Genomic DNA, 24,273 nt, shown 5'->3' with positions numbered 1-24,273 from the left:
TGATGATGTTCTTAAAGTTTAGTTTTTTATTTTTAATAATTGTAAATTTCGTCGACTGCGATGACATCGAGGAGTCTCCAGAATCAACGGAGTTGTCAGTTTTTCACAATGATACGGTAATTATAATCTATGATTAATTATAATTTAAGTAGAAGAAATAGTTACACGGAAAAAAAATTATGGCAGCAGTTCCCATAATTTTGTGAAATTTTTTCCTATACCATCATAGGAATTACGACCATAAATTATGGGAGCGGTTCCTATAATTGTAGGAATGTTTCCCATAATCATAGGTGTTGGAAATTTAGGTATGGTAATCGTGAATGAAACAAATCAATTTATTAAACAAATGAATATTATATCTTTTATTAAAATACGCGCTCTAGGGTATGTCTTCACTCGAAAGAGATTTAGCTTAGACTAACTTATTCTTTTAATATTATTTAACACTGAGGTCCACCAACCTCTCCTCTTTTTGTATAACAAAGATCTCTAAGTTCAAAATATATATATATGAGTGCAAATGAAGAAAAACATATTGCCTTGCATTTACTTGGAATCTCTCGTCGACCCAAGTACCTAAGGTCATAAAATTTGATCCATGCTAGCTTTCCTTTCTTTAAGTAAACATATACACATTTTGAACTCAACTCAAATATATATACTACGACTTAAATGCGACACTGTTCGAAATATTATTTCGAACAGAATATTTAGTAAAAAGAAATAATTAAATAAAGTATATATAAGAATAAAGATTGATTTTTGTACAGAGAATCCAACACGCCCCCTCAAAAATTAATCTTTAAATAAAATAAAATTAAGATTAAATTAGCTTACACAATCATAATACTAATTATTAATGATACCTTTACAATAAACTTATTATATCAATTAACTTCTAAAATTAAATTGTAAAGACATATCCTTTCACGCAATCTGGGAGTGCGAACATTATGGCCCAACTAATTTGCAAAGGGATTAGGAAAACCCAGAAAAACCTAATCCGACCATTTATCTTAAATATTTCAATTATACAGTCTATAATATATATATATATACAATATATACAACATAAATATATTCTTTAAAATTATTTCAAATCCATTTGTGTTCTGAATTCCACAAATTTTGGTTCAGCCAAATAATTGGTCAGTGCATCAGCAATCTGTTGATCTGTAGACATATAAATTAGTTTTAATAAACCGTGCTCTACTTTGTCACGAAAGCAATGATATTTTATATCGATATTTTTCGATCTTTTATGACTTGATGGATTGTTCGCGATACCAATACAACCATTTTTATCTTCATAAATTACTATTGACCCTAATATAACTATCTTTATATTTTCCGCTAATATATTCAGCTTCTGATGATGAACCTGCTACAGATGCCTGTCGTTTAGATGCCCAGCAAATAGTACAATGATCGAATAACTTAAATAAATAATCGGTTGTATTCTTTGTCTATCGTTGTTATAACTTGCCTAATCTGCGTCTACATAACCGCTGATTATTTCTTTATAATTATTACGGGTATATGTTAATCTAATATTACTAGAACTTTTTAAATATCTTAATACTCTTTTCAGATACTGCCACAGTGTTTTTATTGTTTTTATTCATATATCTACTTACGATATTTTCTGATATGCTTAAATCTGGTCGTGAACAAACCATTATGTACTTTATACAACCAATAACACTTTTACATGGCGCATCATAATTTTCATAATCATGCATATTAAATTTATTTAAGACTGAGTTGATGTGTGCATTTTGATCTAATGTTATTACATTATCTTTTCTTGTAACTTTTATGCCTAAAAATGATCTAATTTCTTTTAAATTGACCATCTGAAATTTATTCATCAAATACTCTTTAAAAATATTCATAGTATTCATATCTGCAGTTGCTACAAAAAGATCATCAACATATAATACTACATAAACGTTCTTTAAGACATTTCCTAGATCTAAAATATAAATACAACGATCTACAGGAGAATTTTGAAAATTTAATTCTTTTAATGTAGATTCAAATGCTTCAAACCAGCAGCGTGCAGCCTGCTTTAAACCATACAGAGCTTTGTTCAATCTGCACACCTGATTTTTATCGCATTTGACTCCTGGTATTTTCATATAAATTTCTTCCTTTAATTTGCCATTCAAAAAAAAACTGTCTTCACATCCATATGATGCAGTAACAGATTATTCTGATTGACAATTGCAACTAACTGAATCGAATTCACTTTTAACAGCTCGTTCCTACTCAACCCTATCATTCCTATTTTTAATTTCATAATACGAACTAGGAATTTTGTGTATTATTGGTTGAGCGGATAGCATGCAATCGTCAGGTAAACTATTTTCACTATACGAAATCTGAGGACGGCCTCTGATCCTATTACTTCTCCTACAACTGGCTTCTGATTTATTCCTATTATGTAACTTAGGAATTTTATTATCTTTATGATTATTTACTTTATCTATTAAATCTGATTTATCGTTATCAGATATACTTAAACTATCTGGTTTATTATTATCAGATTTACTTATACTATCTGATTTATTAATATCAGATTTATTTAAACTATCTGACTTATCTACTATCAGATTTATTTAAACTATCTGATTTACTACTATCAGATTTCTTTGAACTATCTGATTTATTATTATCAGATTTATCTACACAATCTGGTTATCATGACCAGATTTGACTAACCCATCTGATTTGCCCGTATCAGATTCATTCAGGCCAATGATTGACTGAGTTTAACAATTAGTTAGTGACTACAGTTTCATTACCTGAGTTTAACCTTTCGTCCGTGACTACTCGAATGATTGACTGAGTTTAACAATTAGTTAGTGACTACAGTTTCTTTAGCTGAGTTTAACATTACGTTAGTGACACCAGTTATTTTATCTGGGTTTAACATACTGTTAGGGACTACAGTTACTTTACCTGGGTTTAACATTTTGTTAGTGACACCAGTTTCATGACCTAAGATTTCGTCAACATGAACAGATTTTATTTTCGGTCTAGAAAAAAATTTTTCTTTTGTCTACAATAACGTCTCTCACTACCACATATTTTTCACTCTCAATTTCGAAAACTCTGTACCCGTTTGGTTCATAATCTACCAGATTATTTCCCTTTAATGATTTTTCACCAAATTTATTTTTGTTAGTTTTTCTTGTGTATATACACAATGAACCAAACACTTTAAATTACTTGGTTGATAGCCTTTTTATTATACCACATTTCATATGATGTTTGAGTTTCTTTCAAGGCCTTACTCGGAACATTATCAATTAAATATGTTGCAGTGAGGACTGCATTATCCAGAAATTTTATCTAAACTTCAAACAAATATTCTCTACCAATTTTAATGTACATAAATAAACTAGTTTGACATTCAATTGAACTTCACTCTTTTGCAACTGAGTTAAATCTATATTTAATTAAATATACTATACAGTAACGAGTGTATAATGATCTAGAAATCGGGCAAAATAATTTTTCTTTTCTAGAGCCGTCGGAATGATTGGACTATAGTACATCCGAATGTACAATGAATATTGAGCTCCTAACATGATTTCGATTTTTAACCGTTTTGAATGATAATCGAATTTGTTTTCTTTTAACGCACACTTTACATATTTAATTATTACAAATGATTTCTATTATCTGCCTTAAGTTTCAATCATAATATGATTCTTTGATTTAACAAATTTATGCTCACTTATATGACCTAGTCTTTTATGCTATGTACTATAATTCGTCTTATTATTTCTTGAGCGACAGAATGAGCTTTATGTATTTGAACTGTGGAGCCAATCTGAATAAAATTATTAGAGGGCTTACCTTCCATGATGGGTATACCACCTTTATTAATTTTTACCCCTTTCTTATCTGAAATGACCACCATGCCTGACTTTACAGCTTTGACACCGCTGAACAGGACTGTATATGACCCCTTCTATCACTCCTAGAACGCTTACGGTTGTTGTCATCTGGATGAAACCTCTTTTGTTTCTAAAATAAATTCTCCGCCTTTTGCTCAGGACAATTTGATTCGTCTCTGGAGACTATCAAAACTTTGAGCAATAATCGCTCTGTTTGTAAGACAATCAGACGTGTAAAATTGAAGAATCTTCTTTTTTTTTTTCTTCTTTCAATTTATTTGAGGCTCAGCAATAATCACTTTATATAATCACGGCACAAACTATTAAAGTAAACTAAACTCAAAATTTTATCACTATTCATTATGTAATTATTATTCAGCACATTATTATCAGGAATTATATTTAATTTTATTTTATTTGAAAATGATTATTTATAATTTATTTTTGTTTAATTATTTTAATCATTTGAAATCACATGCACTTCAATATTAAAATTAGAAAATTTGATAGTAGATTTGATGTAAGATGCACTGAGAGAAAAGTGCTTAGTAACCTGAACTATTCAGCGACAGATATAAAAATATAGTCTCCTTAACCAATTTTTATTGTTACTGGAACTATATACTAGTGTGAATCAGCACGAAAAAATAGTTACATTAACTAAACTTAAGAAACTATTTTTGCCTCATTATGGTCACTACAAAACTTCAATCTTTTTAAATCAAGACTTAGTAGTGAACACAATATTACCTTTATCATTGGGTCGATTAACATAATATAGATACAGTAACTATGTTAGCTTAGTGACTGTATGATAGTTGGTAGAAATAATTTTAATAGTTGACTCAACTAAGAGTTTAGTCGTCGTCTCATAGAACTGCATTTATTTAGTTTCTTTTACTACTGACAAAAGTATCAACCGTACTATTTCATCTTAGTTGTCTAAACAACCAATTTCCAGTTAATTTAATAATTATAGAATATTTCTGCTGACTAATAATCAACTGTAAAAAAAAATTCAAAGGAGAATATAGTTATGGATATCCTTAATATTTAGTTTCCCTGGCTATAAATTCCGATCCTAATGCCAAAAGTGCGTACTGCAAAATATACACCTTATTGGTTCTGCTGAGCCAAAGAAGCGTATCAAACATTTTTTTTGCTTAGCAATTCCGAATTGTTAAAAATGTGAAGATCGATTAAAAAAGTGAAAAAAAATTTTTTTTTATACCAAAAGGGCGTGTAAAAATTTTTTGTTGTCAATCAATTCGGAATTATTTATTAAAATGAAAATCAATCAAGATAATTTATATCTTTTCTCCCAATAAATTTTCCTTTTAGCTTAAACAACTTTTTTTTTTTTTTTTTTGGTTGAAGCATACAAAAATTCTCGCGTTAAAAAAATAGTAGTTATTCTGAGAAAATTTATTTTCTTCAAACTAAAAAATGCAATTGTTACTAAAAACTAACATATCTTGCTACAAAACATATCTCCTATATTAAGAAATTAAAACTCTTTAAATAAGTAAAAATTTTTCGATTTAAGCGTGAGAATACGTTTACTTGAAAAAAAATATTTCGATTCGAGATAAAAATTCAAGATAAATTTTTACATGTTACAGAAGTTTTTATTTCTTAATATTAGATATTTTTTGAAGCAAGATGTAATAGTTTTTTGTAGCATTCTGCACTTTTTTGTTTAAAGAAAATAAAATATCTCGGAATGAGTACTATTATTTAACGCAAGAACTTTTTATGCTCCAACCAAAACAGAATAGTTGCTTAAACTAAGGGATAAATTTCTTGGGAGAAAACATCTATATGGAGGAGAGAGGTCAACAGAGCAAGGCAACAGCATTGGGAGTAGTTCGGTGCTCGCCACTAGATCGCGCCCACCTTTTGTAGTGTCCCTGGTAAGAAATTTATTTCAGAAGTATTATATTCCAAGCTTGAGAACAATTCTGGCATTAGTATTTCTCTGTTATTTGACAGAGTGACTAGTACCATTTTTGATTGTAATATAGTATGTACTAAATTACATTATGACATTAATGTTTAACATTAATGTTTCCTAAAATAATTTTTGTAATAATAGAAAAACATCAAGTACATTTAATGTAATAGAAAAAAAATTTTCTGTATTTATCATATAAATGTTGGCTATTAAAGAAAAAATAATTCAGTAACAATAAAACAAAATTTGCACTACAGATCGCTAAATAAATTTGTTTCTTGCAATACTAAATTATGGCAATGGTAACTATGAATGTTTAGTTACAATAAGTCAAAATAGTACATTCGCAGAAAGTTCGATTTTCTAGTGTGTACATCTAGACACAAATACTTATTGCTACTATTATAAATGATCTGAAGAACTAAGTGTACATTATTAACATCACAATAATCTTTATGTTTATTAGACTAAGAATAAATTGCTTACTACAATATAAATTATAGTTATGTTAACTTTAAACTGATAGTAATAAAAACTTTCCCTAAACTAGTTATGTTCATTATTGCTATCTTAGTATATGTAACTAAAAATATTAAGAACGACTATGTAGTCGTAGAGCACTTTACTGTGGCGTATTAGTTACTGAAACTGACTTCAATAGCTGAGTCGTCTGTGAACTACGATTCCTTAGTTCAGAAAACCGATTTTTTCTCTCAGTGTGATTTTCAAATTTTTATACTATTCAATTTTTTTCTTTTGATAAATTAATCTTTCTTTCACGATTTTAATACACGGCGTATTCTGGGCCCATAACCTGTTGGAAATTTAGGTATGGTAATCGTGAATGAAACAAATCAATTTATTAAACAAATGAATATTATATCTTTTATTAAAATACGCGCTCTAGGGTATGTCTTCACTCGAAAGAGATTTAGCTTAGACTAACTTATTCTTTTAATATTATTTAACACTGAGGTCCACCAACCTCTCCTCCTTTTGTATAACAAAGATCTCTAAGTTCAAAATATATATATATGAGTGCAAATGAAGAAAAACATATTGCCTTGCATTTACTTGGAATCTCTCGTCGACCCAAGTACCTAAGGTCATAAAATTTGATCCATGCTAGCTTTCCTTTCTTTAAGTAAACATATACACATTTTGAACTCAACTCAAATATATATACTACGACTTAAATGCGACACTGTTCGAAATATTATTTCGAACAGAATATTTAGTAAAAAGAAATAATTAAATAAAGTATATATAAGAATAAAGATTGATTTTTGTACAGAGAATCCAACAATAGGAATAGTTCCTATAATTATGGGAATGATACCCATAACACTATAGGAATGGTTCCTATAATTATAGGAATGGTTCCTATAATTTATAGGAATACTTTCTATAATATTATGGGAATCATTCCTATAATTTATGGGAATGGTTTCTATAATTTATAGGAACCATTCCCATAAATTATAGGAACCATTCCCATAATATTATGGGAATGGTTCCTATAATAGTATGGGAACTATTCCCATAATATTATGGGAATGATTCCCATAATGCAATTGGAATGGTTCGTATACCATTATGGGAATCATTCCCATAATATTATGGGAATAGTTCCCATACTATTATAGGAACCATTCCTATAATATTATGGGAATGGTTCCCATATTATCATGAAAAAATTAATTTGAAGAAGTGTGGTTAATCACTTATTCATTGAAAAAAAAAATCGTATTTGGCAAAAAAACATTAAAATTTTTAACAAGAATTTTTTGTCAGCACAAAACATTCAAGAAAATTTAAATTTTGGGAAATTTCTACACTATTGTGCAAAAAAAAATTTTATGATATTATAGGGATGGTTCCCATAACATTATGGGAATAGTTCCCATAATATTATAGGAATAGTTCCTATACCAATATGGGAACCATTCCCATAATAGTATGGGAATGGTTCCCATAATAGTATGGGAATGGTTCCCATAATATTATGGGAATGGTTCCCATAATGATATAGGAACCATTCCCATATCATTATGGGAACCATTCCCATAATGGTATGGGAACTATTCTCATACTATTATGGGGATGGTTCCCATAATATATGGGAACCATCCCTATAGTAGTATAGGTACTATTCCCATATCATTATGGGCACCATTCCCATAATGGTATGGGAACTATTCTCATACTATTATGGGGATGGTTCCCATAATATATGGGAACCATCCCTATAGTAGTATAGGTACTATTCCCATATCATTATGGGAACCATTCCCATAATGGTATGGGAACTATTCTCATACTATTATGGGGATGGTTCCCATAATATATGGGAACCATCCCTATAGTAGTATAGGTACTATTCCCATATCATTATGGGAACCATTCCCATAATGCATAGCAATACTTCCCATAATTTTCTTTCCGTGTAGTTACAGTTGGTAGGAAAGAGTGGGGCTAGTTGATGAATGCAGTCGATTTTAGAATTTAAAATTTTCAGTAACAAAAAATTTTTTTGTTTTCAAGTGTTTGTTTCGCTACACTGTTAAAAAAGTTGTTTGAATTTTCAAAACATTGTATATAACGCAATAAACACATACATTTGTGCTTGAAATTTCATTACTAATTTCATATAGAATTTAAAATACATGTTTTTGAATTTTCAAAGTAACACTTTGGATTTTCAAATACTTCTTTTTGAATTTTCAAATACTTTTTTTTTAATATTCAAATACTTTTTTTTGAATATTCAAATACTTTTTTTTTAATTTTCAAATACTTTTTTTTTAATTTTCAAATACTTTCTTTTTAATTTTTAAATGAATGTATTTGAAAATCTGAAGCGTTTATTTGAAAATTCAAAAGCGTGTATTTTAAATTCTATACGATCGTTACAATGAAATTTCAAACACAATTGTATGTGTTTATTGCGTTATATACAATGTTTTGAAAATTCAAACAATTATTTTAACACTGTATATCACATTTAATACTGTATCATTTTATCATTTATCATACTGTCAATGATGTTCAGTTCAGTCACAAGTTTTATTTACTTTATATTATTGAGGAAATAAAAACTTAACAATAATAAAGTTTGATGTACACCGCTCACATTACTCACATATATTATATAATTCACTACACAATCCTTGATTACTGAACGCGCAGCACGTCATGCGCAGAAATTTCATATACAAGCATTTGAATTTTCAAATAAGTATTATGAAATTTCAATTGGAATTATTAAAATTCAATGTCTTAGAATTTTCAATACTTGCTTTGAAAATTAAAAAAACAAGTATAAATTTTAAGTACGTATATTAAAATTCATATTTTTTATCTTAATTTTCAATACCAGCTTGATTATTAAATAACGTATATTAAATTTGAAGCTTTTTTTATTGAAAATACAATTCAAATATCTAGTTATGAAAATTTAATTCCTTTTGTATTGTAATTTTCAAATTATTTTTAACAGTGTAGAGAATTTGAAAAAGTTGACTGGAGTAAAATAAACCCGGTTTTAAGAAAATAAATCTGGAAAACCTTTGACTCTGCGGGCCAGTCCCGAGACTTTCTGTTTTCGAGCTCCTTGAGCTCCTTGAGCTCGAAAACTTTGTTGTGAGTACATTTTTGGGCTCTTCAAGCTTGAAAATACTCTTGGATGCTAATGGTTTCTTACGAGCTTTTCGAACTTAAACACATTATAGTACATTATGTCATGATTTATCCGGGGAAATGACATGAAATGTTATCGTTTTAACTCGTCGTTGTCAGTATCTTTTAAACTAATTGACGGATTTTGATGTTCAATGTAGCAATCGTTATTAGTGCAGTCGTTTTAAAGATATTCGCAAAAAACAGTTTTTCACCATTTCGTCTCCGACGATTTTTCTCGAAAGAAAAAGCCGATTGAGATGGTTGCGACTGCAATCGACGCGTCTTATCAAGTTCTAGAGCTGATTAGATTTTGGAATCGATCGTTGGAATCGTTTTCGAGAAATTTCAAAAAAACAAACAAAAAAAATTTTTTTTATTTCGTAATTTTCAATTATCTTCGAGTCTACTCGATCAAATGATCTGAAATAGGGGAGGGTGGGGCAGAGCGGCCCCCCTGAAATTTTGATCAAAAAAAAAAAATTTTTTTTTTTTCGACTAATTATTACTATAAACCCGATATGTTTACGCATTTTTACCCCTACGCATGACATTTGGGGCAAAATGGACAAGCCCAAAATTTTGAAAAAGTGATTTTTTCATATTTTTATCGTCAAATTAAAAAAAAATTATTTTTTCATATTTTTCGGCCGTTTCTCTATGTAAGAGGCAAATGTGGTCACTAAAAATTTATAAAAATTAATTTTTTTTTTTAGTCGATAAATTTTTGAAATAAAGTAAAACTATAGATTTGTTTTTGTTTTTTTTATTAAATAACAATTAGTAATTAAGGTAATCGAGAGTGAACGATTTATTACACCTTGAAAAATTTTTTTCGAGTAATATAAAACCAAAAATAGTTGTTAAGAGATTGAAATACATTCTTTATGATGAAAACAATTTAAAAAAAAAACGAAAAAAAAATTTTTTTATTGTTACATTCTGGGATATTACCCCAGAATAATTAAAAATATAAATAAATTTATATTAATAATTTAAATGTTCAGGTTTGACATCATTAGGGTATCTATCGACCCCAGGCGTGTCCGTCGTCGATTATAAGTGATTAAGAATTTTTCACTAAATATTTGATTAGGGTTACATAATAAATGGTACACCACATTTACTAAAATTAGGTATCTTTTAATTAATAAAATATTAGGTTGAGTCAGTCAGTCACCGGACCGAGGTCCGGTGACTTAGATGTTCGTCGGCTGACTGCCTGTTCTGTCTCCGCAGATCCAGTAAAGAAAATTATAAAATTATAAATTGTCCAACGTCGCATCTCAGGTTACCCTAGCGATCGTCGTCGAGGCCTGGGTCTCATGCCTCGTCATGAGTTTAGACTACGGGCCACGACGGTGTTCGCGGAAATCGCTTATCTACTGTAATTACTTTGATGAAGAATTTTTCTTCACCAAAGTTTTATTATATATTATCAAAAGAAATTTTAAAATTTTTATTTAAATATAATTAAAGCCAGAACGTAACATTATCATTTTTTGGAGGAGGGCCGCTCTGCCCCACAAAAAAAATTTTTTTTTTTTTCAGAATTTTGGCAAAATGTCCATAAATTTGTTCGAAATAGGACAAAAGTAAAGTGATCTTATCGTTGAAAGACACAAAAAGTAATAATTGGCTTGGGGGGGGGGGGCCGCTCTGCCCCACCCTCCCCTATATTAATCCATTTTTCGGTTGATTCTCCATAACTTCGGCAAATTTGGCCACTAAAAATATCTGAGAATAAAAATTTATTTTATTGATGAAATTTTTTAAATAATGCAAAATTATATAAAATCAAAAAATACGTTTTTTGGGTTAAAAATAATGACAATTAAGAAATATAGAAATATTTTTTTTCTATTAAATAACAATTAGTAGTTAAACTAATAGTGGGCGAACGATTTATTAAACCTTCAATATTTTTTTTGAGTAACATCAAACTAAAAATAGTTGTCGAGAGAAAGAAATACATTCTTAATGATGAAATCAATTGAAAAGAAAAAAATCATTTTTTGGAGGGAGGGGGGGGGACTCTCTGCCCCACTTCCCCTGTGGGAACAAGTCCCATCATTATGGTAACAGTTCCCATATTGCATGTAAAAGAATTATGATAATTATTACCATAATATTATGATAATCGTTCCCATTATACTATGGTAGTGGTTACCATATATTATGGTAATAGTTACCATATACATGATAACGGTTACCATAATATTATGGTTACAATTACTATAATATTTTAGTAATGACAACTACAATATATGGGTGCCGTTCCTATAATCGACATTTCAAAAAAACCGGTTACCATGCATTATGAGAACCATTTCTGTAATATACCGTAATTGTTACAATGAATTTCTCTCCTTGTAGGACCTCAAAACGTCGAGATCTGTTCAACACTCGGTTTTCGAAAATCAGACCGAAACCAATAACTTCCCTTTTTTTTATAAATTATCAATTTTCGCAGAAAGATAAAAAATTAATTCATTTAAATCAAAATCTAATAAAAATAGTAGAAATAATTGATCATTAAATAATTTTTTAAATATAGTAATTAATTATTTGCTATTGCATATAGTAAATTGATAAGGCATTTTTTAGAAAATTAATAGTGATTTTAATTGGCTAAAATAATAATTGAAATTTCGATCGTAAACTGAAAAACCAAAAATTTTATAAAATTTTAATAACATTTTAGAATATTTAAAACTTTCGAAAGCAAAAAAATTTTATGTAAGGCGATAATTGCTCATTTGGTACCTATACTAACAACCCTGAGAGCGCTTCCTTCAGTTAACATACAATTTCCATACTCCTATACCGTTAAATATCAAGCAAGCTCTCAGTAGCCTAATTATAGATTTACAAGTTAAGTGATCGATGACAAATAAGTCGCAAAGTTGATTATTGCATTTTTCAACAGAAACAACTACTGGAGCTGTGCTTTCCTGATAAATTGAACCCTGCGGTAATAACTGTTGACTTGATTGATATCATGTTCGAAATTTCAATAAACGAAGTGGTCAACGCGTCCATTGTAACAATCGATAATGATTTCAAGTCAACTATGATGAAATGGTACTATCCGAATCATCCCTCGTACATTGTATCAACAGAATCTGATAGACAACTTAAAGCTCTTCTTCACGAAATAAAGTCGACGATTATTTGGAGCGTCAAGTCATTGGTTTTCGTTGTTGGTGAAAACTGTCGAAAGGCAATGAAAGTACTGAGAATGGTGTGGGATATTGAAGCCCTTGAATCATTTTACATTTGTCGAGATCAAGTCAACAAAACTACGATGGTGTATACATTTAACCCCTACACTGATAGAGCGCCGAAACCGTGGACTAGAGTTAAGAAGAAAACGGGTGATAATCGATGGACATTGTATAGGCAGACATTTAAAAACGGTGAGTTTCTGCAATCGATTTACTATTATTTTGTTATTAAATGTTGAATTTTTCTTACAGATTCGGAATCGTGTCAAAGTTATCATTTTGACAAAACCCGAATTCTGGACGGTTATCCAGTAAAAGGTTATGCACGTGGTTCGGATATTTCATCAAATAAATTTACACCTGAAGGACTAAGTTCGCAAATCGGAAACCCATATTTCGTTTTTGAAAACATATTTTCAATGTTAAATGTCACACCGGTGATGAACTACCATTTATACAATCTAGTTTTTGATCTGTTACAACCTGACGATATTAAAAAAATATTAAATAATATTACTTACGATGTATGGATGGATTTAGAACCACTAGATCTACCTCATTACGAATATTTCGATATTATTCCGCTATACTCGGAAGAAGGCTTCACGATAGTAACAAACTCGCGTACTATTCCAATTCTTGACCAAATTGTTGACAGTATGTTCAGCTATCAAACTATGATAATGTCAATTATCATTCTAATTACTATTTTTATACTCATTTTAGTCAATAATAAGTTTAATTTTATCGAAACCTTATTCGACATCTTGTTGTTGGTATTGAATATGGGGATGAATACACCGATGAAACGTTTATTCATGCGTATTACTTTTTTATCCGCATCTTTATTTATGTTGATGTTTAATCCGGCATTAGAGGGTCAACTCATGGCGTTGCTGGCAAAACCGAGTTACCGAAGGGTTGAAAATTTAGATGACTTACATTCACATAAGTATAAAGTTTTCCTCGACAATAGAATCCGCGATTTTATAGCCGACACACAAATATGGTCAAGTGATTCTGATAAGGCATACTTGTATGAGGAATATATGTATAATTTTCCTTTATGCTACCATTGCATTACGAGAGAATATTCAGGTCAAATAACGAATTATCGAAATGGTACAGAGAATTTAAACTCACTTACGAAAGATTCTTCAGCTGCTTGTATATTTGCTTACAAGTTTCGCGACTTTGCGATAAACAACGATCTATACATATCAAAAGACTTATTATTTAAATCGTACAATGTGTTTATGAGTCGTAAACATTGGAGTTTGAAAAACAAAATCGATAAGGCAGCAATGAATCTTTTTGAAACCGGTCACATTGATTACGCCGAACGCTTTGAGCGTTATAGAGAAATAACTAGAAAAAAGAAATTAGCTGCTAGAATCGAATCATATAAAAGTGGATTCGATCAATTAGAGTTTGAAGATTTTTGGATAGTTTATCTTTTCGGTACATTGAGTTTAATGTGGACAATGACTGTTTTTATTTTCGAAATACTGTTCAAAAAAATGACGGAATTATCTGACAGACGTTTACAAAAATTAGAAATTAGACGAATTAAACTACGGCGAAAATTGTTATTGTACAATAAACAAACTGTTTTTGCTGAAACACGGGTTTAATTATTCGTATTGTTTTAATATTGCGTGACTTGTAAGACTATATTCATTTATTGATTTTACTCAATGTCATTTAAGTAATGAATGGATATTCAAAATACTTATTGAAGACGGGTTCTAAAGAACAAGGTTTCTCGCATAATTAAGTCAAAGTTTGGCGTTTTAATCTACTATTTTAAATTCAATTTAGATCAAAAATCATTGGAGAGATTCTCTAAGTGTCCGATGTGTAGAACATCCGATATTACCAAATTATAAACTGTAAATTGCTTTCCTACAAAATTATTTAATTTTTGATCATGAATTTGAACAAAAAATCATTAATTTTTTTATTTTATTACTTTATAACATTGAATATTCCATTTTCTGCCCTTGAACTGAGAAATTAAATATTGCGTGTTCTGTTGTTTGACTCATACATCCGCTGATTGATATTGTGTGTTGTTAAAATAATCGACTTTTTAATAAGGTATATGAAGTTCGAAACCACCCGTTAGCACAATATTGAAAAATTTTCATGTTTTTGATCGAATAAATTAGACATAATTTTTACGAACACTTTTCCTTGTCGTGTGATTTCGAGATTAACCATATAAATATGTTTAGTTTTATATATATATCAGAGTGGCTAAATAAAAATCTGGATACCAGTTGTCGCTGGGGGCCAGTCCTAAAACTTCCCGCTGTTTTGAACTCAAGAAACTTGAAAATTTCATTTTGAACAAATTTTTGAAATCTTTGAGCTCGATAATGCATTTAAATCTGATTTCTTTGTTATTAGCTTTTTAAGCTCAAGCAGGTTGCGTTTTATATTACAGTTTGAAAATTTAAGATTCGAAAATAATTAATGAACAAGCGTTTTTTTTTTAATTTTACTCATAATTATGTTTAATAAAGTCAATGTATTCAGACAATGATCAATGTACGCTATCAAAATAAGGGTTTGGAAGAGTTTTGACCTCCGATCAAATCGCAAATATGGAGAAAACTGTTTTCAACCATTTCGGCACTTTTTCCACTTTTACCCTTCAAAAAGCTTGAGTGTGGTAAAAAAAAAAAATGCATCATCACATTCGAGGTATGGTCTTCAATTTGAGAGATGTCTCTCGAGAACTTTCAAAATCTAAAAAAAATTTAAACAACCTAGTGTTTTATTTTCTAACACTCTTTATTTTGAAAAGCAAAAATTACCACATATAAAATAAGTTATTTTCTAACGATTTCACCACGATTTCTTTTTTGTTGCAAATTTCGTTCTCTACAAATTATTATCAGTTAAATTTTTTCAAATTCCGCATTGTTTTCTAGTTATTTTCATTTTAATTTCAAGCTCTTAAAAAAGTGGTTCTGATCGATTTCAAGAGCTCGACATTGAAATGAAAATAACTAAAAAACAATGCGGAATTTGAAAAAACTTTACTGTGTTATGTCAGATTGACATAATTTGAATGATTAAGTGGGTATTTGGTCCAAGCCGAAGCCTATCGACCGGGAACCCCAGAGATCTTTTATTAAGGAGAATAGGTTTATTTTTTTATTAATAAAACGATATTTGAATCTTAATTTTTTTACTATATTAACAATTCGATTACAAAAATGTTGAGGTTTAGAGATTATGCTTCTAATTACAATGTTGGAGTTACCTCCTGATTCAAATAAATTTCAATTATAATCCAAAGACAGGTGGCTAGTCAGCCGACTCTGATTTACAAGATTCAAAATTATATTTACTATTTTAATTTTTAATTACGTATGCTCGAATTTTAATTTTGTGATTCTGATATAACTAACTGAACATTTCAAACTTTCATATAATATTTTAATTTCAAACTACACGTGTTCGAATTTTCATTTTGTAATTCTGATATAATTAATTGAACATTTCAAACTTTCATTTAATATTTCAATTTTAAACTACACGTGTTCGAATTTTCATTTTGTAATTGTGATATAATTAATTGAACATTTTAAATTTTCATTTAATATTTCAATTTTAAACTACACGTGTTCGAATTTTTATTTTGTAAATCTGATATAATTAATTGAACATTTTAAATTTTCATTTAATATTTTAATTTTAAACTACACGTGTTAGAATTTTTATTTTGTAAATCTGATATAATTAATTGAACATTTTAAATTTTCATTTAATATTTCAATTTTAAACTACACGTGTTCGAATTTTTATTTTGTAAATCTGATATAATTAATTGAACATTTTAAATTTTCATTTAATATTTTAATTTTAAACTACACGTGTTAGAATTTTTATTTTGTAAATCTGATATAATTAATTGAACATTTTAAATTTTCATTTAATATTTCAATTTTAAACTACACGTGTTCGAATTTTTATTTTGTAAATCTGATATAATTAATTGAACATTTTAAATTTTCATTTAATATTTCAATTTTAAACTACACGTGTTCGAATTTTTATTTTGTAAATCTGATATAATTAATTGAACATTTTAAATTTTCATTTAATATTTCAATTTTAAACTACACGTGTTCGAATTTTTATTTTGTAAATCTGATATAATTAATTGAACATTTTAAATTTTCATTTAATATTTCAATTTTAAACTACACGTGTTCGAATTTTTATTTTGTAAATCTGATATAATTAATTGAACATTTTAAATTTTCATTTAATATTTTAATTTTAAACTACACGTGTTAGAATTTTTATTTTGTAAATCTGATATAATTAATTGAACATTTTAAACTTTCATTTAATATTTTAATTTTAACTACACGTGTTCGAATTTTTATTTTGTTATTCTGATATAATTAATTGAACATTTCAAACTTTCATTTAACATTTTAATTTTTAAATTGAACATTTTTGATTTATTTAATATTTTAATTGTACCTGTTTTCTCTGTGCGAATACATGATGTAGTACTTATACTCGTTTAACTATCTTTTTTCCTTTTCTTTTTCTTCATTGTTTTAAAAAAAACTTGTGCACACTCCGATGATTGCAGCCAGAAGAGAGAGAGTTTCCTCTTTTGTTTCTGTATCTGAGGCCCAAATTTTCTTATCGGCCCCTCCATATTTTTCATTTTCGTCGGCGCACGCATTATTCTCCCCACTAAGGTTTCCCTTAGCAGATACTTTGCTGTTCGCGTGGCTCATTGTATGTTAAAAAATTTTATGAATAAAAATAAATTATTTTGAAAATTATAAAAATCAATCGGACGTAACAACTGATAATAATTTGTAGAAAATAAAATTTGCAACAAAAAAGACTCTACAACATTTTGTAATAAGTATGATAGTTTCATCAGAAAAGTGAAAAGACCTCCAATTTTACTTCGAGCTTTAATAACTTTTGAACAGATGGATTTATCAAAAAATGATAGACGATCTTTTGTGTAGAGCGTTCAATTTCCTACAAAAATATGTATTAGCCTATTTGATCTATTGATTTGTTAACGAGGTTAAAAATACTCAAAGCTGAAAAAAAAAGTTTTCCCATGTTATTTAAATGGTAAATTGAATTTTTGAATGAGCTAGGTCTGTAATCGACATAGAATTTATGTTCTTGCGCGAAAATTTTTTTTTGTGTTGAACTATGGTTTTTCCCACATGCACTTGAAAAAAAAAAATCTGGCTCCGAAATGAAGCACCCTAATATATATATTAGGGTGGCGCAAAAAAACCGACTATTTTTTTTTTTTCCATCTCGCATGAAAATTTGTTGGTTTACGATGTTTTAAGAAGCCTCTCCACAAATCAGCTCAATAAAAAATTTTTAAGAGGTCGCTCACGAATTTTGAAAATATCAAAAATGATCGAAATTCGGATTTTTATTTAAAAAATTTTTTTTTTCTCGTGGCAGCAATAGTTTATACTTGTAAAATCATGACTATGCTGAAAATTTCAGCCCAAAATTTAAATATTTAAACGGCGCTCAAGAATTTCGAATATTAACTGATAATATGTAACTAATAGTTTGAATTAGTTTTTATAACTCAATTATTGTCATTCGACTTAAATATAACTTTTGCATAACCAAAAATATACAGGACAGTCTTAAACAATAAAATTTGGTAAGTTTTGAATAAGTGAAAAAACCTACAAATTGGATTAAAAAATAAAAAAGTACGTAAATAACTTATTATTTCTATTTCTCGGGTTATATTTTCATTCATTGTCATGCAAATTGATGGTGAAAAAATCGAGAAGCTTTATTATTAATATTTAAGGGTCGCTCAAAAACGTCCAAGAGACTGCGCTCGAAAACATTCAAAATTCTTGAGCGCCGTTTAAATATTTAAATTTTGGACTGAAATTTTCAGCATAGTCATGATTTTACAAATATAAACTATTGCTGCCACGAGAAAAAGAAAAATTTTAAAATAAAAATCCGAATTTCGATCATTTTTGATATTTTCAAAATTCGTGAGCGACCTCTTAAAAATTTTTTATCGAGCTGATTTGTGGAGAGGCTTCTTAAAACATCGTAAACCAACAAATTTTCATGCGAGATTGAAAAAAAAAAAATAGTCGGTTTTTTTGCGCCACCCTAATATATATATATATATATATATATATATATATATATATATATATATATATATATATATATATATATATATATATATATATATATATTAGGGTGATCCAAAAAATAACAAATTTTTTTTTTTTTCTTCCAAACAGGTTCAAAAGTTTCATTTAGATAAAAAAAGACGCCTGTGAAAATTAGAGCTCTTAATATTAATATTAAGAGGTTCCTCATCGCACTTTTCTATTTCCCATAAGAATAACATGGGAAAAATTTTTTTTACGTCTTCTGATTTTTATAAGTAGCTAACGATGCGTCATAGGAATAAATAGCAGGCATATTTTTGTAGGGAATTGAATGCTCTACAAAAAAAGATTCTTATCATTTTTTGAGGAATCTATTTGTTCCAAAGTTATTTGAGGTTGAAGTCGAATTCATATTAAATTTTGAGATTTTCTACTTTTCCGGCGAAACTATCAGACTTATTACAAAATGTCATAGGACCTTTTTTGTAGACAATTTTATTCCCTAAAAGTTATTTCTTATAAAGTTTTTTCGAATTCCGCATTGTTTTCTAGTTTTTTTTATTTTAATGTCATGCTCATAAAAAAATAGTCTTCTGATCGATTTTAAGAGCATGACATTAAAATAAAAAAAACTAGAAAACAATGCGGAATTCGAAAAAACTTTATAAGAAATAACTTTTAGGGAATAAAATTGTCTACAAAAAAGGTCCTATGACATTTTGTAATAAGTCTGATAGTTTCGCCGGAAAAGTAGAAAATCTCAAAATTTAATATGAATTCGACTTCAACCTCAAATAACTTTGGAACAAATAGATTCCTCAAAAAATGATAAGAATCTTTTTTTGTAGAGCATTCAATTCCCTACAAAAATATGCCTGCTATTTATTCCTATGACGCATCGTTAGCTACTTATAAAAATCAGAAGACGTAAAAAAAATTTTTCCCATGTTATTCTTATGGGAAATAGAAAAGTGCGATGAGGAACCTCTTAATATTAATATTAAGAGCTCTAATTTTCACAGGCGTCTTTTTTTATCTAAATGAAACTTTTGAACCTGTTTGGAAGAAAAAAAAAAAGTTTGTTATTTTTTGGATCACCCTAATATATATATTTATATGTATTAATTGTTTGAACAAATTTATCTATCTACAATTGATGAGCACATCACATAATCTATTTGAAAATTATATGTCTGTTGTTGAATTATGAAAATGTATAATATTTGATAATTGTTACTTAATAAATAAATAGAAAAAAAAAACGAAATCGCTATCAATTTTGTGGTCAGTAATTCTTTCAATTTATAGCAAATGAAATGTGTTTAGATTAATTAGTATTTCAAAATCCTTCAGGACCTGTAGGAATTCATGGTTATTTACTATTTTCCGTAAGTTATATAGAATGTCGCACAAATCTCGAATTTGTAACTTTTTGTGAACGTTTTTTGATTCTTATGGAGCTATTGGTTTCTAATGAGATCTTTTCCGGAACGAAGGTAAAATGTAGTAAAAATCCGGCTTGAGAAATATGTTGTTGCATTCAAAATCCAGTTTCACGAAAAATTAAAAGGTGAGTACTTACGCGGTGTAAGGGTATCAATCGACCCAAGGTGCACCCGTTGCTGAGCTCTCTTAAATTTTGAGGAATTTTGTAGAGTTTGAGGAGTAGAATAAATCATTCAAATTATAAGAAGATGAATATATTTTGAAAATTTAAAATTTGATTGAAGCCTGTTGATCTCCGGACATACGGCGGGGGCCTAACCCGACTAGAATTTTTCATAAGGACCTGAGGAAGTCCTTATCAGGTTAACCTTATTTCAAATAAGGTCCCGATCAGGGTATCCTGACGAGGATCCTGAAATGGATGTAACGCTTAAGACCCATGAGGTCCTTATCGGGATTGTCTTATCAGAACCTTACCAGGATATCCTCACCAAACCTTATCAAGATTACCTTATCAGTAATTATTTTTAAAAAAATACTAAATTGCAAAAAAAAATAAGAGAATTTTAATTCGATCGAGAATGTTATCTATTGTCATAAGAGCATTAATTAGACGGAGTAAACATATTTTTTATTGATGAAAAAATCCCGATGACTGCTGGGCTCGAATCTGCGTCCTTCCTATTCAAAGTCCTCGATGCTATCCACTGTGCTGACATAAACATGTGATTTTGAAAGTGTAAATATAATATTCATTATGATGTCAAAGAATAACTGATGAAGAAGTAAAAAATCTGTGCTGCAATGATTGAGGTGATTTTTATAGAATATTCTTTTGTACTTTGTTTAATTTTTAACCTGTAAATGGAATTTTTAAAGGAATGGGATAACTATTTTTGAATAAGGATATCCTGACGAGGTCCTGATCAGGAACTCGTCAGGTGGACCCGATGGCAAATAACTTTTTTTTAAAAAGGATATCCTGATAAGGTCCTGACAAGGAACTTGTCAGGTTTGCTCTAATAAGGCAAACCTTATATTATCCTGACAAGGTCCTTATGGTACTTCAGGCAAATCAGGAAGAAATTCTAGTCGGGAAGATGTTCATCGACTGACTAGCTGCTCTGGATTTTCATTCAGAGTACAATGAAATTCAAAAATTAAATATCGCAACATCGCATCACAGGTTACTCTGGCGAACAACATCGTGGCCTGAGTATCATGCATCGTCATGAGTTTTGTCTTCGAACCGCGATGAAATTCGTGGAATTTGGATAAAATTTTTCCAACGGAATGACTGAAGACTTAATTGTAATAATATAAAATCGACACGTCACAATGTTTAAAAAAAATTTTTTTTTTACTCAAAATTCACTCATATTTAAAGTCCTACATGAACTTTCTTTTTTTACTATCGTAAAAAAATGATAAATTTTTGTAATAACAAAAAAATTTGTAACCGGTATTTTAAAAGCCACAACAAATAATTACTCGCTTTAGTGGTGCCGTCATGCCCCAGTCTCTACATTTCTGTTAATCAATAGTTTGCTAATAAATGAAAGTGCTTTTCACCAGTAACAAGCAACTTTAAACGTTGCAAAAAAAATATACATCCATTCGAAAGAAAAATATGTAATGATTACTGGACTTGCGGTCCATATTTTTGAATTCGTAGCGCCCAGTTCTAGGCAAATATTTTTTTAAGACAATTTTTATGAGTAATGATGCTGGGAATAAATGAATCTTTAAGTTATTCATCTGTAAATCGAATACTATGTAATATAAATTTATTTGTTTTGCTATAATAAGTATATGAGTGTGATGCTAATACATTATACGTTTAATAGCATGCGTCATATACTTCTCGAGGACTCATTGGCGCGCACAAAAAATCGAAGAGATCCTCACGTATGGACACGTATCCTTAACAACTAATGAAGTAGATATTCCAGCGAATGATACTATTGAGTTGTCAGTTATGAGCAGTAAGTTGAAGTGGATGGACACGAATGCTATATGTACCTGAAGATCGGAACGTTTTTTGCGCAGCGACAATATTAACATTTGTGTAATCCGGCTGCTTAAGAAGTAGTTCCGGTTTGGGGTGGCCTAAAATTTTCGGCCGACATACCAGCATCTATATGCGAAATATCTCAGTAATCTAGTCATCAAGTAGAGTTTTTACATTCCAATTTTTTGTTTTTTTTTTTTTTTTGTTGACCAAAAAATGTTCCGATCTTCAGTTTCATGAATGCTATTTGCGCATTCACACAGAAGGAAAAGATTTCTTGGCGCGAAAAATTTTACTTGCCGTACAAAATTTTTTGCATTAAGAATGAAAACCGAAAATTTTCTTGGAGCGAAAAAAAATTTTATTGAGACAAGAGAAAATTTTTTGGGGTGAGATAAAATATAATGCTCCAAGAAAATTTTCGTTTTCATTTCAGAATGTAAATTTTCTCTTGCTCCAAAATATCTTTTTATTCTGTGCAACGATTTAATTTTTTCCGCGATTTACTTAAAATTAAAGCAATAAATTCATTCTAAGTTCAGATTATTTGAAAATTTTCGAACATCTCATAATTTAATAAATCCCATAAAATGTGGAATAAAATTGTTATTTTGTGTTTGTCTGTGAATTTCATTGTGTATAACAATATTGATAAAAGTGATGCAGCGCCAACTGATTTGGAAATTTTTCACAATGAAACGGTAATTCATATTTGATACGCATATATATATGCATAATTAATTTGTTTGAGTATATAATGATTGTCCAATTTTAAAACAGAAACAACTACTTGAGCTGTGCTTTTCTGATAAGTTAAACCCTGCGGTAATAACTGTTGACTTAATTGACATCATGTTCGAAATTTCAATAAACGAAGTGGTCAACGCGTCCATTGTAACAATCGATAATGATTTCGAGTCAACTGTGATGAAATGGTACTATCCAAATCATCCCTCGTACATTGTATCAGCAGAATCTGGTAGAAAACTAAAAGCTCTTCTTCACGAAATAAAGTCGTCGATTATTTGGAACGTCGAGTCATTGGTTTTCGTTGTTGGTAAAAACTGTGGAAAGGCAATGGAAGTACTGAGAATGGTGTGGGATATTGAAGCCCTTGGATCATTTTACATTTGTCGAGATCAAGTCAACAAAACTACGATGGTGTATACATTTAACCCCTACACTGATAGAGCGCCGGAACCGTGGACTAGAGTTAAGAAGAAAACGAGTGATAATCGATGGACATTGTATAGGCAGACATTTAAAAACGGTAGGGTTCTGCATTCAATTTATTATTATTTTGATGTTAAATGTTGAATTTTTCTTACAGATTCGGAATCATGTCAAAGTTATCATTTTGACAAAACTCGAATTCTGGACGGTTATCCAGTAAAAGGTCGTGCACGTCGTTCAGAAATTCCTTCTCTATATAGTATTTCATCAAACGAATTCACACCTGAAGCATTCAGATCGCAAGTCGGAAACCCATATTTCGTTTTTGACAACATATTTTCAATGTTAAATGTCACTCCGGTGATAAACTACAATTTCGTCAATAGATTGACACCAGATTCTGACAGAAGTAACAAATTATTTAATAATAATAATTTCGATTTATGGATAGATTTAAAACCACTCGATCTACTTTATTATGAATATCTCGATATTATTCCTCTATACTCGGAAGAAGGCTTCACGATAGCAACAAACTCGCGTACTATTCCAATTCTTGATCAAGTAGTTGACAATATGTTCAGCTATCAAACTATGATACTATCGATTATTATTCTAATTAGTATTTTTATACTTATTTTAGTCAATAATAAATTCAATTTTATCGAAACCTTATTCGATATCTTGTTATTGGTACTGA

At 29.3% G+C, this 24,273-nt stretch overlaps 1 protein-coding gene across 1 annotated transcript; it reads left to right on the top strand.

Annotated features, from left to right (window-relative positions):
* LOC130676388 (uncharacterized) lies at window positions 1–24,273 on the top strand. Its single transcript, XM_057482540.1, has 8 exons — window positions 1–116; window positions 12,473–12,962; window positions 13,023–13,427; window positions 22,237–22,374; window positions 23,067–23,101; window positions 23,181–23,670; window positions 23,731–24,137; window positions 24,217–24,273. Exons 1-8 carry the CDS (start codon window positions 3–5, stop codon window positions 24,271–24,273), a joined length of 2,136 nt encoding a protein of 711 aa, XP_057338523.1. The 5' UTR covers window positions 1–2.

Source organism: Microplitis mediator, chromosome 10 (assembly GCF_029852145.1).
Source record: "Microplitis mediator isolate UGA2020A chromosome 10, iyMicMedi2.1, whole genome shotgun sequence".
In the NCBI taxonomy this organism is placed as follows: Eukaryota; Metazoa; Arthropoda; class Insecta; order Hymenoptera; family Braconidae; genus Microplitis; species Microplitis mediator.
Note: the sequence above shows the minus strand (reverse complement) of the source record. Positions and strands in the feature narration are given on the sequence as shown.

Excerpts from the sequence above, each read along its gene's own strand:
- LOC130676388 (XM_057482540.1), top strand. The coding sequence starts at position 3 with ATGATGTTCTTAAAGTTTAGTTTTTTATTTTTAATAATTGTAAATTTC. Across the intron at positions 22,375-23,066 it reads TGAGTTGTCAGTTATGAGCA|CGCCAACTGATTTGGAAATT; the intron begins GTAAGTTGAAGT and ends AAAGTGATGCAG. Across the intron at positions 24,138-24,216 it reads CTATTCCAATTCTTGATCAA|TCAATAATAAATTCAATTTT; the intron begins GTAGTTGACAAT and ends TACTTATTTTAG.